The sequence below is a fragment of the Rhincodon typus genome, chromosome 4 (genome assembly GCF_021869965.1).
Source record: "Rhincodon typus isolate 14 chromosome 4, sRhiTyp1.1, whole genome shotgun sequence".
Taxonomy (NCBI): Eukaryota; Metazoa; Chordata; class Chondrichthyes; order Orectolobiformes; family Rhincodontidae; genus Rhincodon; species Rhincodon typus.
The window spans coordinates 79,799,915-79,813,908 of NC_063335.1; the positions used below are offsets into that span (position 1 = coordinate 79,799,915).

The window sequence follows — 13,994 nt, forward strand, 5'->3', positions numbered from 1 at the left end:
AGTTGCAGCAGTGTGTACCATCTACAAGAAATTGCAGAAATTCACCTATGCTCCTTAAGTGGCACCTTCAAATCCATGAACACTTCCATCTTGAAGGAAAATATAGTAGATACATGGGAACACCACCACCTGCAAGCTCCCCTCCAAGTCACACACCATCCTGACTTGGATATGTATCGCTGTTCCTTCACTGGCGCTGGGTCAAAATCCTGGAATTCTCTCCCTAAGAGAATGTGAGGTCAACCTACAGCACATGGACTGCTGCAGTTCAAAAAGACAGCTCACCACAGCCTTCTCAAAGGCAAGTAGGGAGGGCAATAAATGCTGATCAGCCATTGTTCCATTAGAAAAAAATAAACGGGTCATTTTCCAAGTGGCAGCCAGTGACTAGTGGGCATCACGGACTTCAGTGCTTGAACCCCAGCTATTAATATATATTAGTACAATTTAATGATTCACATGGGGGAATTAAATGTAATAGCTCTGGGTTTGCAGATGATACAAATCTGGTGAGAGGGTGAACTGTGAGGAGGATGCAGAGATGTTTCAGTGTGATTTGGACCAGTTGATTGAATGAGCAGATGAAGCATAATGTAAATAAATGTGAAGTTATCCACTTTGATTACAAAAACATAAAAGTAGTTTATTATCTGGCTATAATTTGAGAAAAGGGAGTGTGCAGTGAGACCTTGTGGTGTCCTTGTATACCAGTCGTTGAACGTAAACACGCAGGTTCAAAAGATGGTGAAAACAGCAAAAAGTATGTTGGCCTTCATTGCAAGAGGATTCAAGTTGGGATGTCTTGCTGAATTGTACAGCACCTTGGTGATGCCAGACTGATTCCTGGGGTGGCAGGACTGACATATGAAGAGATACTGGATCGGTTAGGACAATATTTACTGGGGTTTAGAAGAATGAAAGGGGCCTATAAAACTCTTGTAACAGGACTAAATGGCTTAAATGCAGGAAGGATGTTCCCAAACACCGGAGAGTCCAGAACTCAGGGTCACAGTCTAAGGATCCGGGGTAAACCATAGGATTGGGATGAGGAGAAATGTCTTCACCCATTGAGCAGTGTGCCTGTGAAAAGTGCCATTGAAAGTGGCTGAGGCCAAAACGTGGTTGAATGTATTCAAAAAGGAGTTAGATAGAGACATTTCTTACTTAAGGGATCACAGGGTCAGAGGAGAAACGACAACAGAATACTGAGTTGGATGATCATTTTGAATGATTTACTCCTATTTTCTATACTTGTTAAGACATAGTTACAGGTTTTAACAAAATAAGTATACCAGCCAATGTATACACAGCAAGGCTCCAGAAACATTCAAACGTATGAATGGGCAGAGAATCCATTTTAGGTGCTGTTGATTGAAGCAGAAACATTGGAAAGGATATCCTATTCTGCTATCAGTTTTAACGAAAAAAAAATTCATCCAGTATTGCATGGAAATAAGAGGAGATTACTGGAAGATTTGTTTTTCCGTTGTTGTGCCAGGATCTATTAGATTGTCTAAATATAGAGAGGCAGATGAGCAAGATCTAATACAGGTAGTAGACTCAATTTGATTTTATTTTGTCTGTTTTAATTAATTGGCAAAAACAGGACAAGTTCTGAAAGAGCTGAATGATGCACATTATAACTTAAAACCAAGTATATGCCCAGGTGCAAGTCTAGGTTAAACAAGTGAGCATTTCCATCTCAGCCTGGGACTCTTGTGACAGTGTTCGTGTTCGTACCTCTGGACCAGGAGGCTCCGGTTCAAGTTCCATCTGCTTCGGAGGTCAGTCATGACATCTCTGAACAAATTGATATAGACAATACCTAAACTAGTCAGCAACTTCCAAACATGCACCACTCTGGTTGAAAATGCTTGTAATACGGGGAAATGTGATGAGTTGGACCAAAATTGGCACAGTGACAAGAAATAAAGGGCAATGTCAGTAAATGTTTCTGTAAATGGAAGGTGATTTCCACTGGTGTTCTACAGGGCTCTGTTGTGCCCCTTGCTGATTGTGGTATATGTTAATGACTTGGTGTTAAGGGTGGGAGGAATGTTTGGGAACACACTGTAGGTATTCTATGATTCTAGAGTGAATAGGCTAGTGTTGCCTTCCTTAGAACAGTGGAAGCTGAGGGGTGACATTTGAAGTTCTACACTGTCCTCCTTGCAATACACAATGCTCCAAGTTTTGTGTCATCCACAAACCTTGAAAGTGTCCCCTGCACACCGAGGTGTAGATCATTTATATAAATCAGGAAAAGCAAGGTTCCAATGCCAACCCCTGGGGAACTCCACGACAAATTTTCTTCCAGTTTAAAAAAAAACTTAGTAACCTTTACTATTCCTAAGCCAATTTTGTGTCCACGTTGCTACAATCCCTTTTATTCCATGACCAATAGCTTTCCTCCAGTCTACTGTGTGTTACCGTATCGACTCCCCTCATCAACCCTCTCAATTACCCCTTGAGAAAAATTCTAGCAAGTAAGTTGAATGTGATTTTCCCTTAACAAATCAATGGTGACTCTTATGAATCAATTTATACTTTTCCATATGACTATTCCATCTATCTTGAATAAATGCTTCTGACAGTCTCTACTCTTCAATATGCTACATCTTTCCACATTTAATCCCTTGACCAATTATTTGGTTTAAAGCCCTCTCTATTTTTTTAGTTCTGTAGTTCACAAGAACACTGATCTCAGTACAGTTCAGATATAGACCATCCTGACAATGCATTCCCCAGTTTCCCAATGAACTGGACCATCTCCCAGGTCAGTCCTTGAGCCATATATTTATCTGTCTTATGTATCCCATGCCAATTTGCACATGGCTCAGGTAATAATTCAGATTATAACCTTTTAGGTTCTGCTTTTCTATTTTAATGCCTGACTCCTAAAACCGTATATGCAGAACCTCTTTCCATGTTCTTGATACCTGCAAGAGCCATGACAACTAGATGTCCTGAATCCTGGAACCTGACAGGCATCACAGCATCCGAACTTTGCTTTTTCCTTAAAGAAAATTATCAGTCCCCCTCACTATATTATTCCTCGTTGCTTCTGTGACTTGAATGGCTCCTGTACCAAACTGAAGTTGCTCATCCATCCTGCAACTCCTGTTCTCCAAACAAACTGAGAGAACCTCCAAATCTATTGGACAATTGCAGGGGCTGACACACCTGCACTGTCACTGTCACTGTCTCTGGGTAACCTTATCTGTTACACCCAACTGTCCCTGACAACTGACCAAGATCAGCAGACATGTTTCCTGGTACAAAGAATCCAAGAATTTAAGTTCTCACAGCAGTGTATTAGCTTGTCTAAGCTGAAGGAAAAAAATAACCTGCACAGGTAATTTAGACTAGATTAGATTTTAAGAATAAATTTAGCACAAAGTAACCCACTCAACAAAGTGAAAACTGCACTCAGTTTCCTCAAATGCAAAATTTTATATATTTATACTGAGACTGGTAACGTGTTATGTAATAGTTAACAAATGGTATGGCAATTCTTTAAACTGAATTTATGCACTTAATTTTCTAAGTATTATTATTTTGGATACATTGTTCTTAGTTTGCAACTTGATGCTATTCACTCTTCACATGAATTCTTATAAGATAAAATGTAATCATGTCACAAATCCTTTAGGTCTATGAAGTGGAGGAAGAAATGCGCCAGCTTCTCCAAGAAACAGCAAATGCCAAAAAATCCATGGAGGAAAAGATTCGGAAGCTGACCAGTGCCCTCAATGATATTAAAGAGGAATTGTGAGGCTACAACAGACAAGAATCCAATAATAAAATCCAAGTTACTAAATTGCTATTGTTTCGAAAATTACTGTTATCTCCATTTGAATGCTTGGATAGTGGATCTTCTTTGGCTTATTACTCAGTTTGATGTAATGTGGAATACAGACTAATATGACCTAAATTCAGTTCCTGATTTGTGCTGTCTCTTGTCAGCCAAATAGATGTCACAATTGACTTTACTGACTACAGGCAGGAGGGTAAACATTTAGTCCAATACTCTTGGAGTATTAGAAGACATAAGAACTAGGAGCAGGAGAAGGCCGTCTGGCCCTTCAAGCCTGCTCTACCATTCAATAAGATCATGGCTGATCCTTTTGTGGACTCAGATCCACTTACCCACGTTCTCACCGTATCCCTTAATTCCTTTATTGTTCAAAAAAAATCTACCACTTTTTAAAAGCATTTACTGAAGTAGCGTCAACTACTTCACTGGGCAAGGAATTCCATAGATTAACAACCCTCTGGGTGAAGAAATTCCTTCTCAGTTCAGTCCTAAATCTGCTCCCTCTAATCTTGAGGCTATGCCCTCTTGTCCTAGCTTCACCTGCCAGTGGAAACATCCTCTCTACTTCTATCTTATCTATTCCCTTCATAATTTTATATGTTTCTATAAGATCCCCCCTCAATCTTCTGAATTCCAATGAATATAATCCCAATCTACTCAGTCTCTCCTCATAAGCCAACCCCCTCAACTCTGGAATCAACCTAGTGAACCTCCTTTGCACCCCCTCCAGTGCCAGTACATCCTTTCTCAAGTAAGGAGACCAAAACTGCACACAGTACTCCAGGTGTGGCCTCACCAGCACCTTGTACAGCTGCAACATAACCTCTCTGCTTTTAATTTCAATCCCTTTAGCAATGAAGGACAAAATTCCATTTGCCTTCCTAATTACTTGTTGTACCTGCAGACCTACCTTCTGTGATTCATAAAGACTTCTCTGCGTGAACAATATAGCAGCATGAGTGATGGCTATAGAATAGGAAAGGAATAAAATTGACAGAAATCAATAGAAAAGTTTAGTGGTTTCTTGAATTTTTACTACGTCATGATTCCAAGATTTTTTTTTGTGTAATGGATATACTTTAATGTGAAAACTTTATGCTGGTAGAGCTTCTTGCTATCTTCATTAAGCATCAGCTTGATTTGACATCAAAGAATTCATCCATATTAATTTTTTCATTCACACAATTAGTTTCTTATTTTTGTATAAAAGAAAAATTCATTCATGCTAGTTCATTGTATAACTGTAACTGAACGATAATGAGCTGAAAGACTTCTGACTATCACTGGAGGAAAACACTGATTTGAATTTATATCGACATAAGTATTCATACCTTCTCTCGTGAGGCATGAAAGAGGAGAGAAGGGAGAGTAAAACAAATTAAATAGAATGTTCATGCCTGGCTATGCTGTTGGTACATAATATAAATGTTTGGGAGAATATCAAAATATAAATCTGACATTTTTATAGGTTACTTTTATTGGTTAGTTTCAACTTTATAAATACCTTTTGTAAAGATGGTGATAAATGTGTTAAGTTTTATTTATTTAAAGTATGGAAAAATAATATTTTGTACTCGCCTCACTAAAATTATTTAAATTTACTTTAATGTATTGTCTGTTCATTCTTCTACATGTGGAACGTAAGTTTTAAATGATAAGATTCGATACCTACAAGCTTCCATGTAAAATCTAATTGAAGGGAATTGTTTGCTTCTAAATTATTGTTGTATTGATCCAACTTCACCATTGTATAGTCTTTCCAAATCCATTGTCGTATCTGCATTAGAACATAAGTAACAGGAGTAAGAACTGATCATTCAGTCCTTCGAGACTGTTCTCTCTTTCAAGACCATCACTAATCTTCTACCTTTGTCCCATCCCTGGCACCTTGCTCTCATATCCTTTAATTCCCTCAGTATCAAGAAATATATTATTGCCTGTCTTTAGCATACTCTAATGATTGATTAGTATAGATAATGTAAAAGATTTACAGCCATTTTAAAAAAGATCTCCCCTTTTCCCAGTCCTGAACAGTTGATCCATTGTTCTGACAATGTGATCGATGGTTCTAGACGTTGAACAGGGGAAACATACTCTCAGCATTTACACTTTATAACCTTAATATTAAGGGCCATTTCCTGTCCTGACCCTGTTTAGCAGAGATCTCTCTCATTGTGGTGATTCAAAGCTTGTCATTCCCCAGATCAGGTTTGTCACAAGGAACTTGTCAGTGAGTTCCATTTCCAGTACCATGATCCAAAGAATGTTTGTTGGTAAATCTTACTCTGGCAGGTTACTCCATATGGGATGCTGAGATGGAAAACAGGCAGTGGGTGGGTTGAACAGATCATAGGGTTGGTGAGTGAGGTGCAGCAGAGATGGTTTCAACCAGCTTGTTGATACTTATGAATTGGTGAATGTGTGGGGCATACTGTTTCAAGGACCAGAAGCCATTGGAGAGATGATGAGCGCAGTTATGAGACACATTGTTGCATTTAATTGAATGAGCACAAGATATGTAAGTGAGATGAGCTTTGCCAAACAGATACATGGTACTCTGCTGTGGGGTTTGGTAAGTCAAACGCTGAGGTCCCAGACGTTATGACAGCAGTGCTCCAGCAAGTTTGGTTAGCGATTGTTGCTAATTTTGATCTTTGCTATTGTTTTCTTCATATGTTCCCAGAAGTACCAAATCTCATTAAGATTAAGTAACATTCATGTTGTGCCCCCTGACAGTAACCAGGTAACCCTGCAGGAAGCAAATTATGTTGCCAGCAGACTGGATTGCAAGAGAAATTTACCAAATTCTCAAAATGCCTTCTTGCAGACTTCCAGTCACTCCGGAACTGAATATTTCAACACTGAGTAGTAACAAATTAAGTTTTCTTAATGCAAGTCTTAATTTCTGCATCATTGACTATTCCAATCAAAGATAATGAAAACTTTTGCTCTTGTTATCAAATCACTAAAGTTTGATTATATACAAGTATGCAATGGTACATCATGAAGTCCCTCATTGTTTCACCTTGGAGATAGTCAGTACTGTATGGTCAGCCTCCATTTAACAGTTCAATGGTTACTATTTTGAAGTGCAGTAGTATATAATACTTGGTAGACTTCAGGGTAGACAGATATAACTCCTTATGAAACTCATTTAACTTTCCTTACTTTAATGTATAACAATGTATTACTTCTATCTTTCAATATTTTCCCCTCAACATTTTCAGTCGTAAAATCTGATGCAGAAGCATGCCTTTGGCCATTAACAACTGTCCATATCCTCTCTTATTGCATTTCAATGTGCAAGTTTCAATTACTCAAATTTATTTATAATCTGTATTTCAGTTGAAAGTTGAGATTTCTGATTGTAGCATATATTGTAATCCTCCTAAACTTAGCAAAATTCATTTCTTTCAACTTCTCATGAGCTAGTCCAAGGTAGATCATCAATTATAATATTAAATTCAACATATTCTGAATTCTTCTGGAAACCTTTTTAGCTGTGCTATTTAGCAATACTGTAGCATACTGTTACACTTTGTTCTCAGGTTTCTACAATTGCTGGGTAGGGCCACTGGATGGCGCTTGAGGACAAATTGTTTCTATTTTTCAAACCTAGCTCAACAAAAGATAAAGTTGCCACAGTCCCAAAGGACCGTAGGGCTGCTCTCTGATAGTTATACAGCACAGAAACATACCGTTCGGTCCAATTAGTCCATGCTGAACATAATCCCAAACTAAACTAGTCGCACCTGCCTGCTGCTGGCCTATATCCCTCCAAACCTTTCCTATTCATGTATTTATCCAAATGTCTTTTAAACTTGGTAATTGTACCCACATCCACCACTTCCTCAGGAAGTTCATTCCACATGCAAACCACCCTCTGTTTAAAAAAAATCTGCCTCGTGTCTTTTTTTAAATCTTTCTCCTCTCACCTTAAAAATGTGCCCTCTAGTCTTGAAATCCCCCATCCTGTGGAAAAGACAATCACCATTAACTCTATCTACACCTCTCGTTATTTTATAAACTTGTATCAGATTGCCTCTTAATCTCCTATGCTCCTGTGGAAAAAAATGCTAGCCTATCCAGCTTTTCTTTACAACTCGAACCTTCCACACCCAGCAACATCCTGGTAAATCTCTTCTGAACCCTCTCCAGCTTGATAATGTCCTTCCTATAACTGGGCGACCAGAACTGGACACAGTATTCCAGAAGAAATGTCACCAATGTCCTGTACAACCGCAACATTACTTCCCAACTCCTATACTCAAAGGACTGAGCAATGAAGGAAAGCACCCTGTCCGTATGTGATGCAAGCTTCAAAGAATTATGTACCTACAACCCTAGGTCCCTCTGTTCTGCAACACTACCCAAGGCCCTAACAATAATTGTATAAGCCCTCCCCTCGTTTGTTGTACCAAAATGCAATACCTTGCACTTATACTGATTGATCTCCTTCTGACATTTTTCAGCCCATTGATCCATTTGATCAAGATCCCTTTGTAGTCTCATTGGAGACTCAGGCAAGGGCAAGGTTGAGATGGCGCAACATTCACAGTAACCTCAATTTGTGCAAGAATTAAACCCATATTATTGGCATCTGCATCACAAACCAGTCATTAAACCAACTGAGCTAACAGATTCCCTGGTCCTCACTCAGTGATGGAATCATTTAATCACAAAAGGAGAAGTTCTGGATGGCTGGTGCTCTACAGGATCAATTTAACCAGTTCCACTCACTGACCTTTGCCTTTAGCTCTGCATTTACACTTTTCTATTCAAGTTCTGTTCTGAATGCCACAATTGAATTTGCCACCACTATATTTTCAGGTAGTACGTCCAAGATCATGAACAAATCCCAGTGTAAAAACATGTTTCCTCATTACTAATTACGTTAAATTTGCACGCGTTAGTTTTCACCCCTTCCTCCAAAGCAAACAGTTTGTTTGAACTTGAACACTTATTAATTTTCCTTTTAATCCTCTCAATTCTTTCTTTAAAGGAGAATAATGCCAGCTTCTTCAATCTAACAAGGTAGGTAACTGGAGTCCAAAATCATTCATATAAATTTTTTTCTGAACTCTTCCAGGTTTCTCTTTCTTCCCAAAGTGGAATGTCCAGAATTGGACATAATACTCCAGTTGAGTTTGAACCAATGTTTTGGAAAGGTTCGTCACAATTTTTTTTTGTCTGCATGTGATATTATATGGAGGTTTTCCTGTCCCTCTGGGTACTTGTCTGGTCTTAGTCAGTCAGTCAGTCAGTCAGTTAGCAATTTCAAACGGTTTACCGCAATTAACAGTTCTATTCAGTTCAAATTGTTCTTTTCAGCAATATCTCTGCAATGAACAAATAATTAGCAAGTACTGGTAATCCATCTGGTTTCCATATTGTAAACACTACTCTGAAATGTGGGAGGATTTTGAGGAGAATGCGCATGTTTCCTTTTAGACCAATACGTTAAAGAACCAACTAGAGAACAGGCGATTATGTACTAATAAAGGAATTAGATATTGTGTAATGAGAAAGAATTCATCAATAATCTTGTGTGAGGTCCCAGGGAGAACAGTGACCATGATATGATAGAATTCTTCATTAAGATGGAGAGTAAACTTGTTGAGTTGAAGCTAGGATCATGAATCTAAATAAAGGGAACTGTGAGGGTATGAGATGCAAATTGACGAGGATGGATCGGGAAATCTTGCTAAAGGGGTTGGTGGTGGATGAGCAGTAATTCATATTTAAAGAATTTGTGCATGAATTAAAACAACTATTCATTCCTGTCTGGCACGGAAATAAAAGAGAAAAGATGGCTCAAACATGGCTTACAAAAGAATTTAGGGATAGTATTAGAACCAAAGAGAAAATGTATAAAATTGCCAGGAAATAGCAACAAGCCTGGAAGAATTTTAGAATTGAGCAAAAGAGGACAAAAAGTCTGATCAAGAGGGGATAAAAAGATATGCGAATAAAATTGCAGGGACCATAGAAACTGATCATAAAATCTTCTATAAATATGTGGAGAGAAAGATTAATAAAGACAAATGTAGGTTCTTCATAGTCTCAAACAGGGAAAATTTTAATGGAGAACAAAGAAATAGTCAAAGAATTGAACACATGCTTTGGTTCTGTCTTCACAAAAGTGAGTAAAAATAACCTCCAGCAATGTTAGGAAACCAAGGGAAACCACAATTGAAAGAACTGAGTGAGAGGGACTAATTGATAGAAATCTGTATTAGTAAGAAAATGGTACGGGGGAAATTATTAATGGAGTTAAGGCTGACACGTCACTAGGGTCTGATAATCTATATCCCAGAGCACTAAAGGAAGTGGCCTCAGAAATATTTATCGCATTGGTGGTCATCTTCCAAAATTCTATAGACTCTGGACCAGTTCCTATAGATTGGAGGGTGGCAAATGTAATCCTACTACTTAAAAAGGAGGGAGAAAAACTACAGACTGGTTAGTCTAACATCAGTACTGGGGTAAAAGCTCAAGTCTATTACAAAAGATGTGATAACAGAGCATTTGGAAAGCATGGAAATGGACAAAGCCATTGGTTTATGGAAGGTAAATCTTGCATTAGAATCTACTGGAGTCTTTTTGAGGATATAATTAGTAAAATGGATGAGAAAGAACCAGTGGATGTGGTTTATTTGGATTTTCAGAAGGCTTTTTATAAGGTGCCTCATAAAAGGTTCATGGGCAAAGTTAAAGCACATAGGATAAAGAGTAATACATTGGCATGGATTGAGAATTGGTTGACAGACAGGAAACAGATTAGGGATAAATGAGTCTTTTTCCAAGTGGCCAGCAGTAACAGTGATAGGATCGGTGCTTGGGTCTCAAATATTCACACAATCTGTAAATGACCCAGATTTGGGAACCAAATGAAACATTTCCAAATTCTATGATGAAATGAATTAGATAGGATTGAGAGTTGTGAGGAGGATCAAAGGAGACTTCAAAGTGATTTAAACAAGTTGAGTGAATGGGCACATGGCAGGTGCAGTACTACACAGCGAAATGTGAAGTTATACACTTTGATGTGAAAGAAAAAGATTGATTAATTGGAGGTATACTGTGAAGTATAGATGTACAAAGGGATCTGGGTGTCCTTGCACAGCAGTCAATGAAAATAAACCGGCAGGTGCAGCAAGAAATTAAAAAGGCGGGGATGGAGCAAGTAAAGGTGTGTGTTGGTGGGGAGGTAGGGAGGATATAGGTCAGTCCAGGGAGGACGGACAGGTCAAGGGGGCGGGATGAGGTTAGTAGGTAGGAGATGGGGGTGGGGCTTGAGGTGGGAGGAGGGGATAGGTGGGAGGAAGGACAGGTTAGGGAGGCGGGGACGAGCTGGGCTGGTTTTGGGATGCGGTAGGGGGAGGGGAGATTTTGAAGCTTGTGAAGTCCACATTGATACCATTGGGCTGCAGGGTTCCCAAGCGGAATATGAGTTGCTGTTCCTGCAACCTTTGGGTAGCATCGTTGTGGCACTGCAGGAGGCCCCGGATGGACATGTCGTCTGAGGAATGGGAGGGGGAGTTGAAATGGTTCACGACTGGGAGGTGCAGTTGTTTAGTGCAAACCGAGCGTAGGTGTTCTGCAAAGCGGTCCCCAAGCCTCCGCTTGGTTTCCCCGATGTAGAGGAGGCCACAACGGGAACAGCGGATACAGTATACCACATTAGCAGATGTGCAGGTGAACATCTGCTTGATGTGGAAAGTCTTCTTGGGGCCTGGGATAGGTGTGAGGGGGGAGGTGTCGCACTTCCTGCGGTTGCAGGGAAAAGTGCCAGGTGTGGTGGGGCTGGAGAGGAGTGTGGAGCGGACAAGGGAGTCACGGAGAGAGTGGTCCCTCAGGAAAGCAGATAAGGGTGGGGAGGGAAAAATGTCTTTGGTGGTGGGGTCGGATTGCAATGGCGGAAGTGTCAGAGGATGATGCGTTGGATCCGGAGGTTGGAGGGGTGGTACGTGAGGATGAGGGGTATTCTGTTTTGGTTGTTATTGCGGGGAGGGGGTGTGAGGGATGAGTTGCGGGAGACACGGTCGAGGGCATTCTCGACCACTGTGGGGTGGAAGTTGCAGTCTTTGACAAACGAGGACATCTGAGATGTACGGGAGTGGAATGTCTCATCCTGGGAGCAGATGTGGCAGAGGTGAAGGAATTGGGAATAGGGGATGGCATTTTTGCAGGAAGGTAGGTGGGAGGAGGTGTATTCTAGGTAGCTGTGGGAGGCAGTGGGCTTGAAATGGATATCGGTTTCTAGGTTGTTGCCAGAGACGGAGACAGAGAGGTCCAGGAAGGAGAGAGAGGTATTAGAGATGGTCCAGGTGAACTTAAGGTTGGGTTGGAAGGTGTTGGTGAAGTGGATGAACTGTTCGAGCTCCTTGTGGGAGCACGAGGCGGCGCCAATACAGTCATCAATGTAACGGAGGAAGAGGTGGTGTTTAGGGCCAGTGTAGGTACGGAAGAGGGATTGTTCCACGTAACCTACAAAGAGGCAGGCATTGCTTGGGCCCATGCGGGTACCCATGGCCACCCCCTTTGTCTGTAGGAAGTGGGAGGAATTGAAAGAGAATTTGTTGAGGGTGAGGACGAGTTCGGCTAAGCGGACGAGGGTGTCAGTGGAGGGGGACTGGTCGGGCCTGCGGGACAGGAAGAAGCGGAGGGCCTTTAGGCCATCTGTATGGGGAATGCAGGTGTATAGGGACTGGACGTCCATGGTAAAGACGAGGTGTTGGGAACCGGGGAATTGGAAGTTCTGGAGGAGGTGGAGGGCGTGTGTGGTGTCACGGACGTAGGTAGGGAGTTCCTGGACCTAGGGGGAGAAAACGGAGTCGAGATAGGCGGAGATAAGTTCGGTGGGACAGGAGGAGGCGGAGACAATGGGTCGACCAGGGCAGTCAGGTTTGTCCCACCTTTACTGGCTCCATCCCCGCCTCTTTGACCTGTCTGTCTCCTCTCCACCTATCTTCTCCTCTATCCATCTTCTATCCGCCTCCCCCTCTCTCCCTATTTATTTCAGAACCCCCTTCCCCTCCCCCATTTCTGAAGAAGGGTCTAGGCCCGAAATGTCAGCCTTCCTGCTCCTCTGATGCTGCTTGGCCTGCTGTTTTCATCCAGCTCTACACGTTGTTATTTCAGATTCTCCAGCATCTGCAGTTCCTACTATCTCGGAAACATACAGGTGTTCACGGTCTTTTTTGCACAGACGTAGGAGTTCTGCTAAGTAGTCACCCAGTCTATGCTTCGTTTCCCCAACGTAGTGAAGTCTCCAGATAGTTGAGTCTACCAACAACAATTTTCATAGCATTCTTAACGTGATAAAAGGATGTGGGAGTCTTCACATTGGTTTTATCCAACAAAATTTGACACCGAACCATAAAATATCACAGCAAATGACCAAAACTTAGCCAAAGAGGCAAGTTTTTAAGGAACATCATAAAGAATGAAAGCAAGTCACAGAGGGTTACGTATAGAATTCCACACTTTTATGGTCCAGGCAAATAACAGAATAGTCACTAATGATGGAATAATTTAAATCCAAGATACGCAAAAGCTAGAATTGCAGGAGTCCAGATATTTCGGAAGCTTGTGGGGCTGGATGAGATTACAGTGAGATAGCTTTGGTGATATTGAAGTCCAAAATGCCTTCGGAACATTTCGTTAACTGTTTTTCCACAGATTCTGCCAGATCTGCTGAATTTCTCCAGCACTTTTCTGTTTGCATTTCGGATTTCCAGCATCTACAGTGTATTATTTTTATGTGTGTATATTCCTAACTTGGTGTCCCCCAATGTTGAATGGGAGACAAATTCTGTCCAATGCAGTACTAGGTGTTGGAGAAGCAGTTTGATCCACTTAGAGTCACCGGAGTAAGGTTGGGCTGGCTGTCCGTGTGTAAACTGCCTGTGGCGGTGTATGGAAATCCTTCCAACAGTGAAAGTTTGTTTTCATTGAACACTACAGTGACTTTTTGTTCCCCCTAACACCTAAAGCCACAGCCTGGGTCTCGATCTAAGCAGCATTCAACCTCATCTACCAACTGTCGCCCGGACATACTGCGCTGCCCGGTTACCATGGCGTTGCCGTGTCGCAGACGTCACTTCCTGGATTTTGAACACCGTTCCGCGGTGTCTGATTGGCTGGACGGTCTTCAAAGTGGGGTGGGTGGCGA

At 41.2% G+C, this 13,994-nt stretch overlaps 1 protein-coding gene across 1 annotated transcript in view; it reads left to right on the forward strand.

The window, feature by feature from the left end:
* The window catches only part of lrrcc1 (leucine rich repeat and coiled-coil centrosomal protein 1), a 122,356-nt gene extending 118,536 nt beyond the window's left edge, over nt 1–3,820 (forward strand). The window contains exon 19 of the mRNA XM_048596141.1: nt 3,653–3,820. Coding sequence (XP_048452098.1) covers nt 3,653–3,775 — 123 coding nt within the window. The 3' untranslated portion in view covers nt 3,776–3,820. The remainder of the gene's footprint in view (nt 1–3,652) is intronic.
* The last annotated feature ends 10,174 nt before the right edge of the window (nt 3,821–13,994 follow it).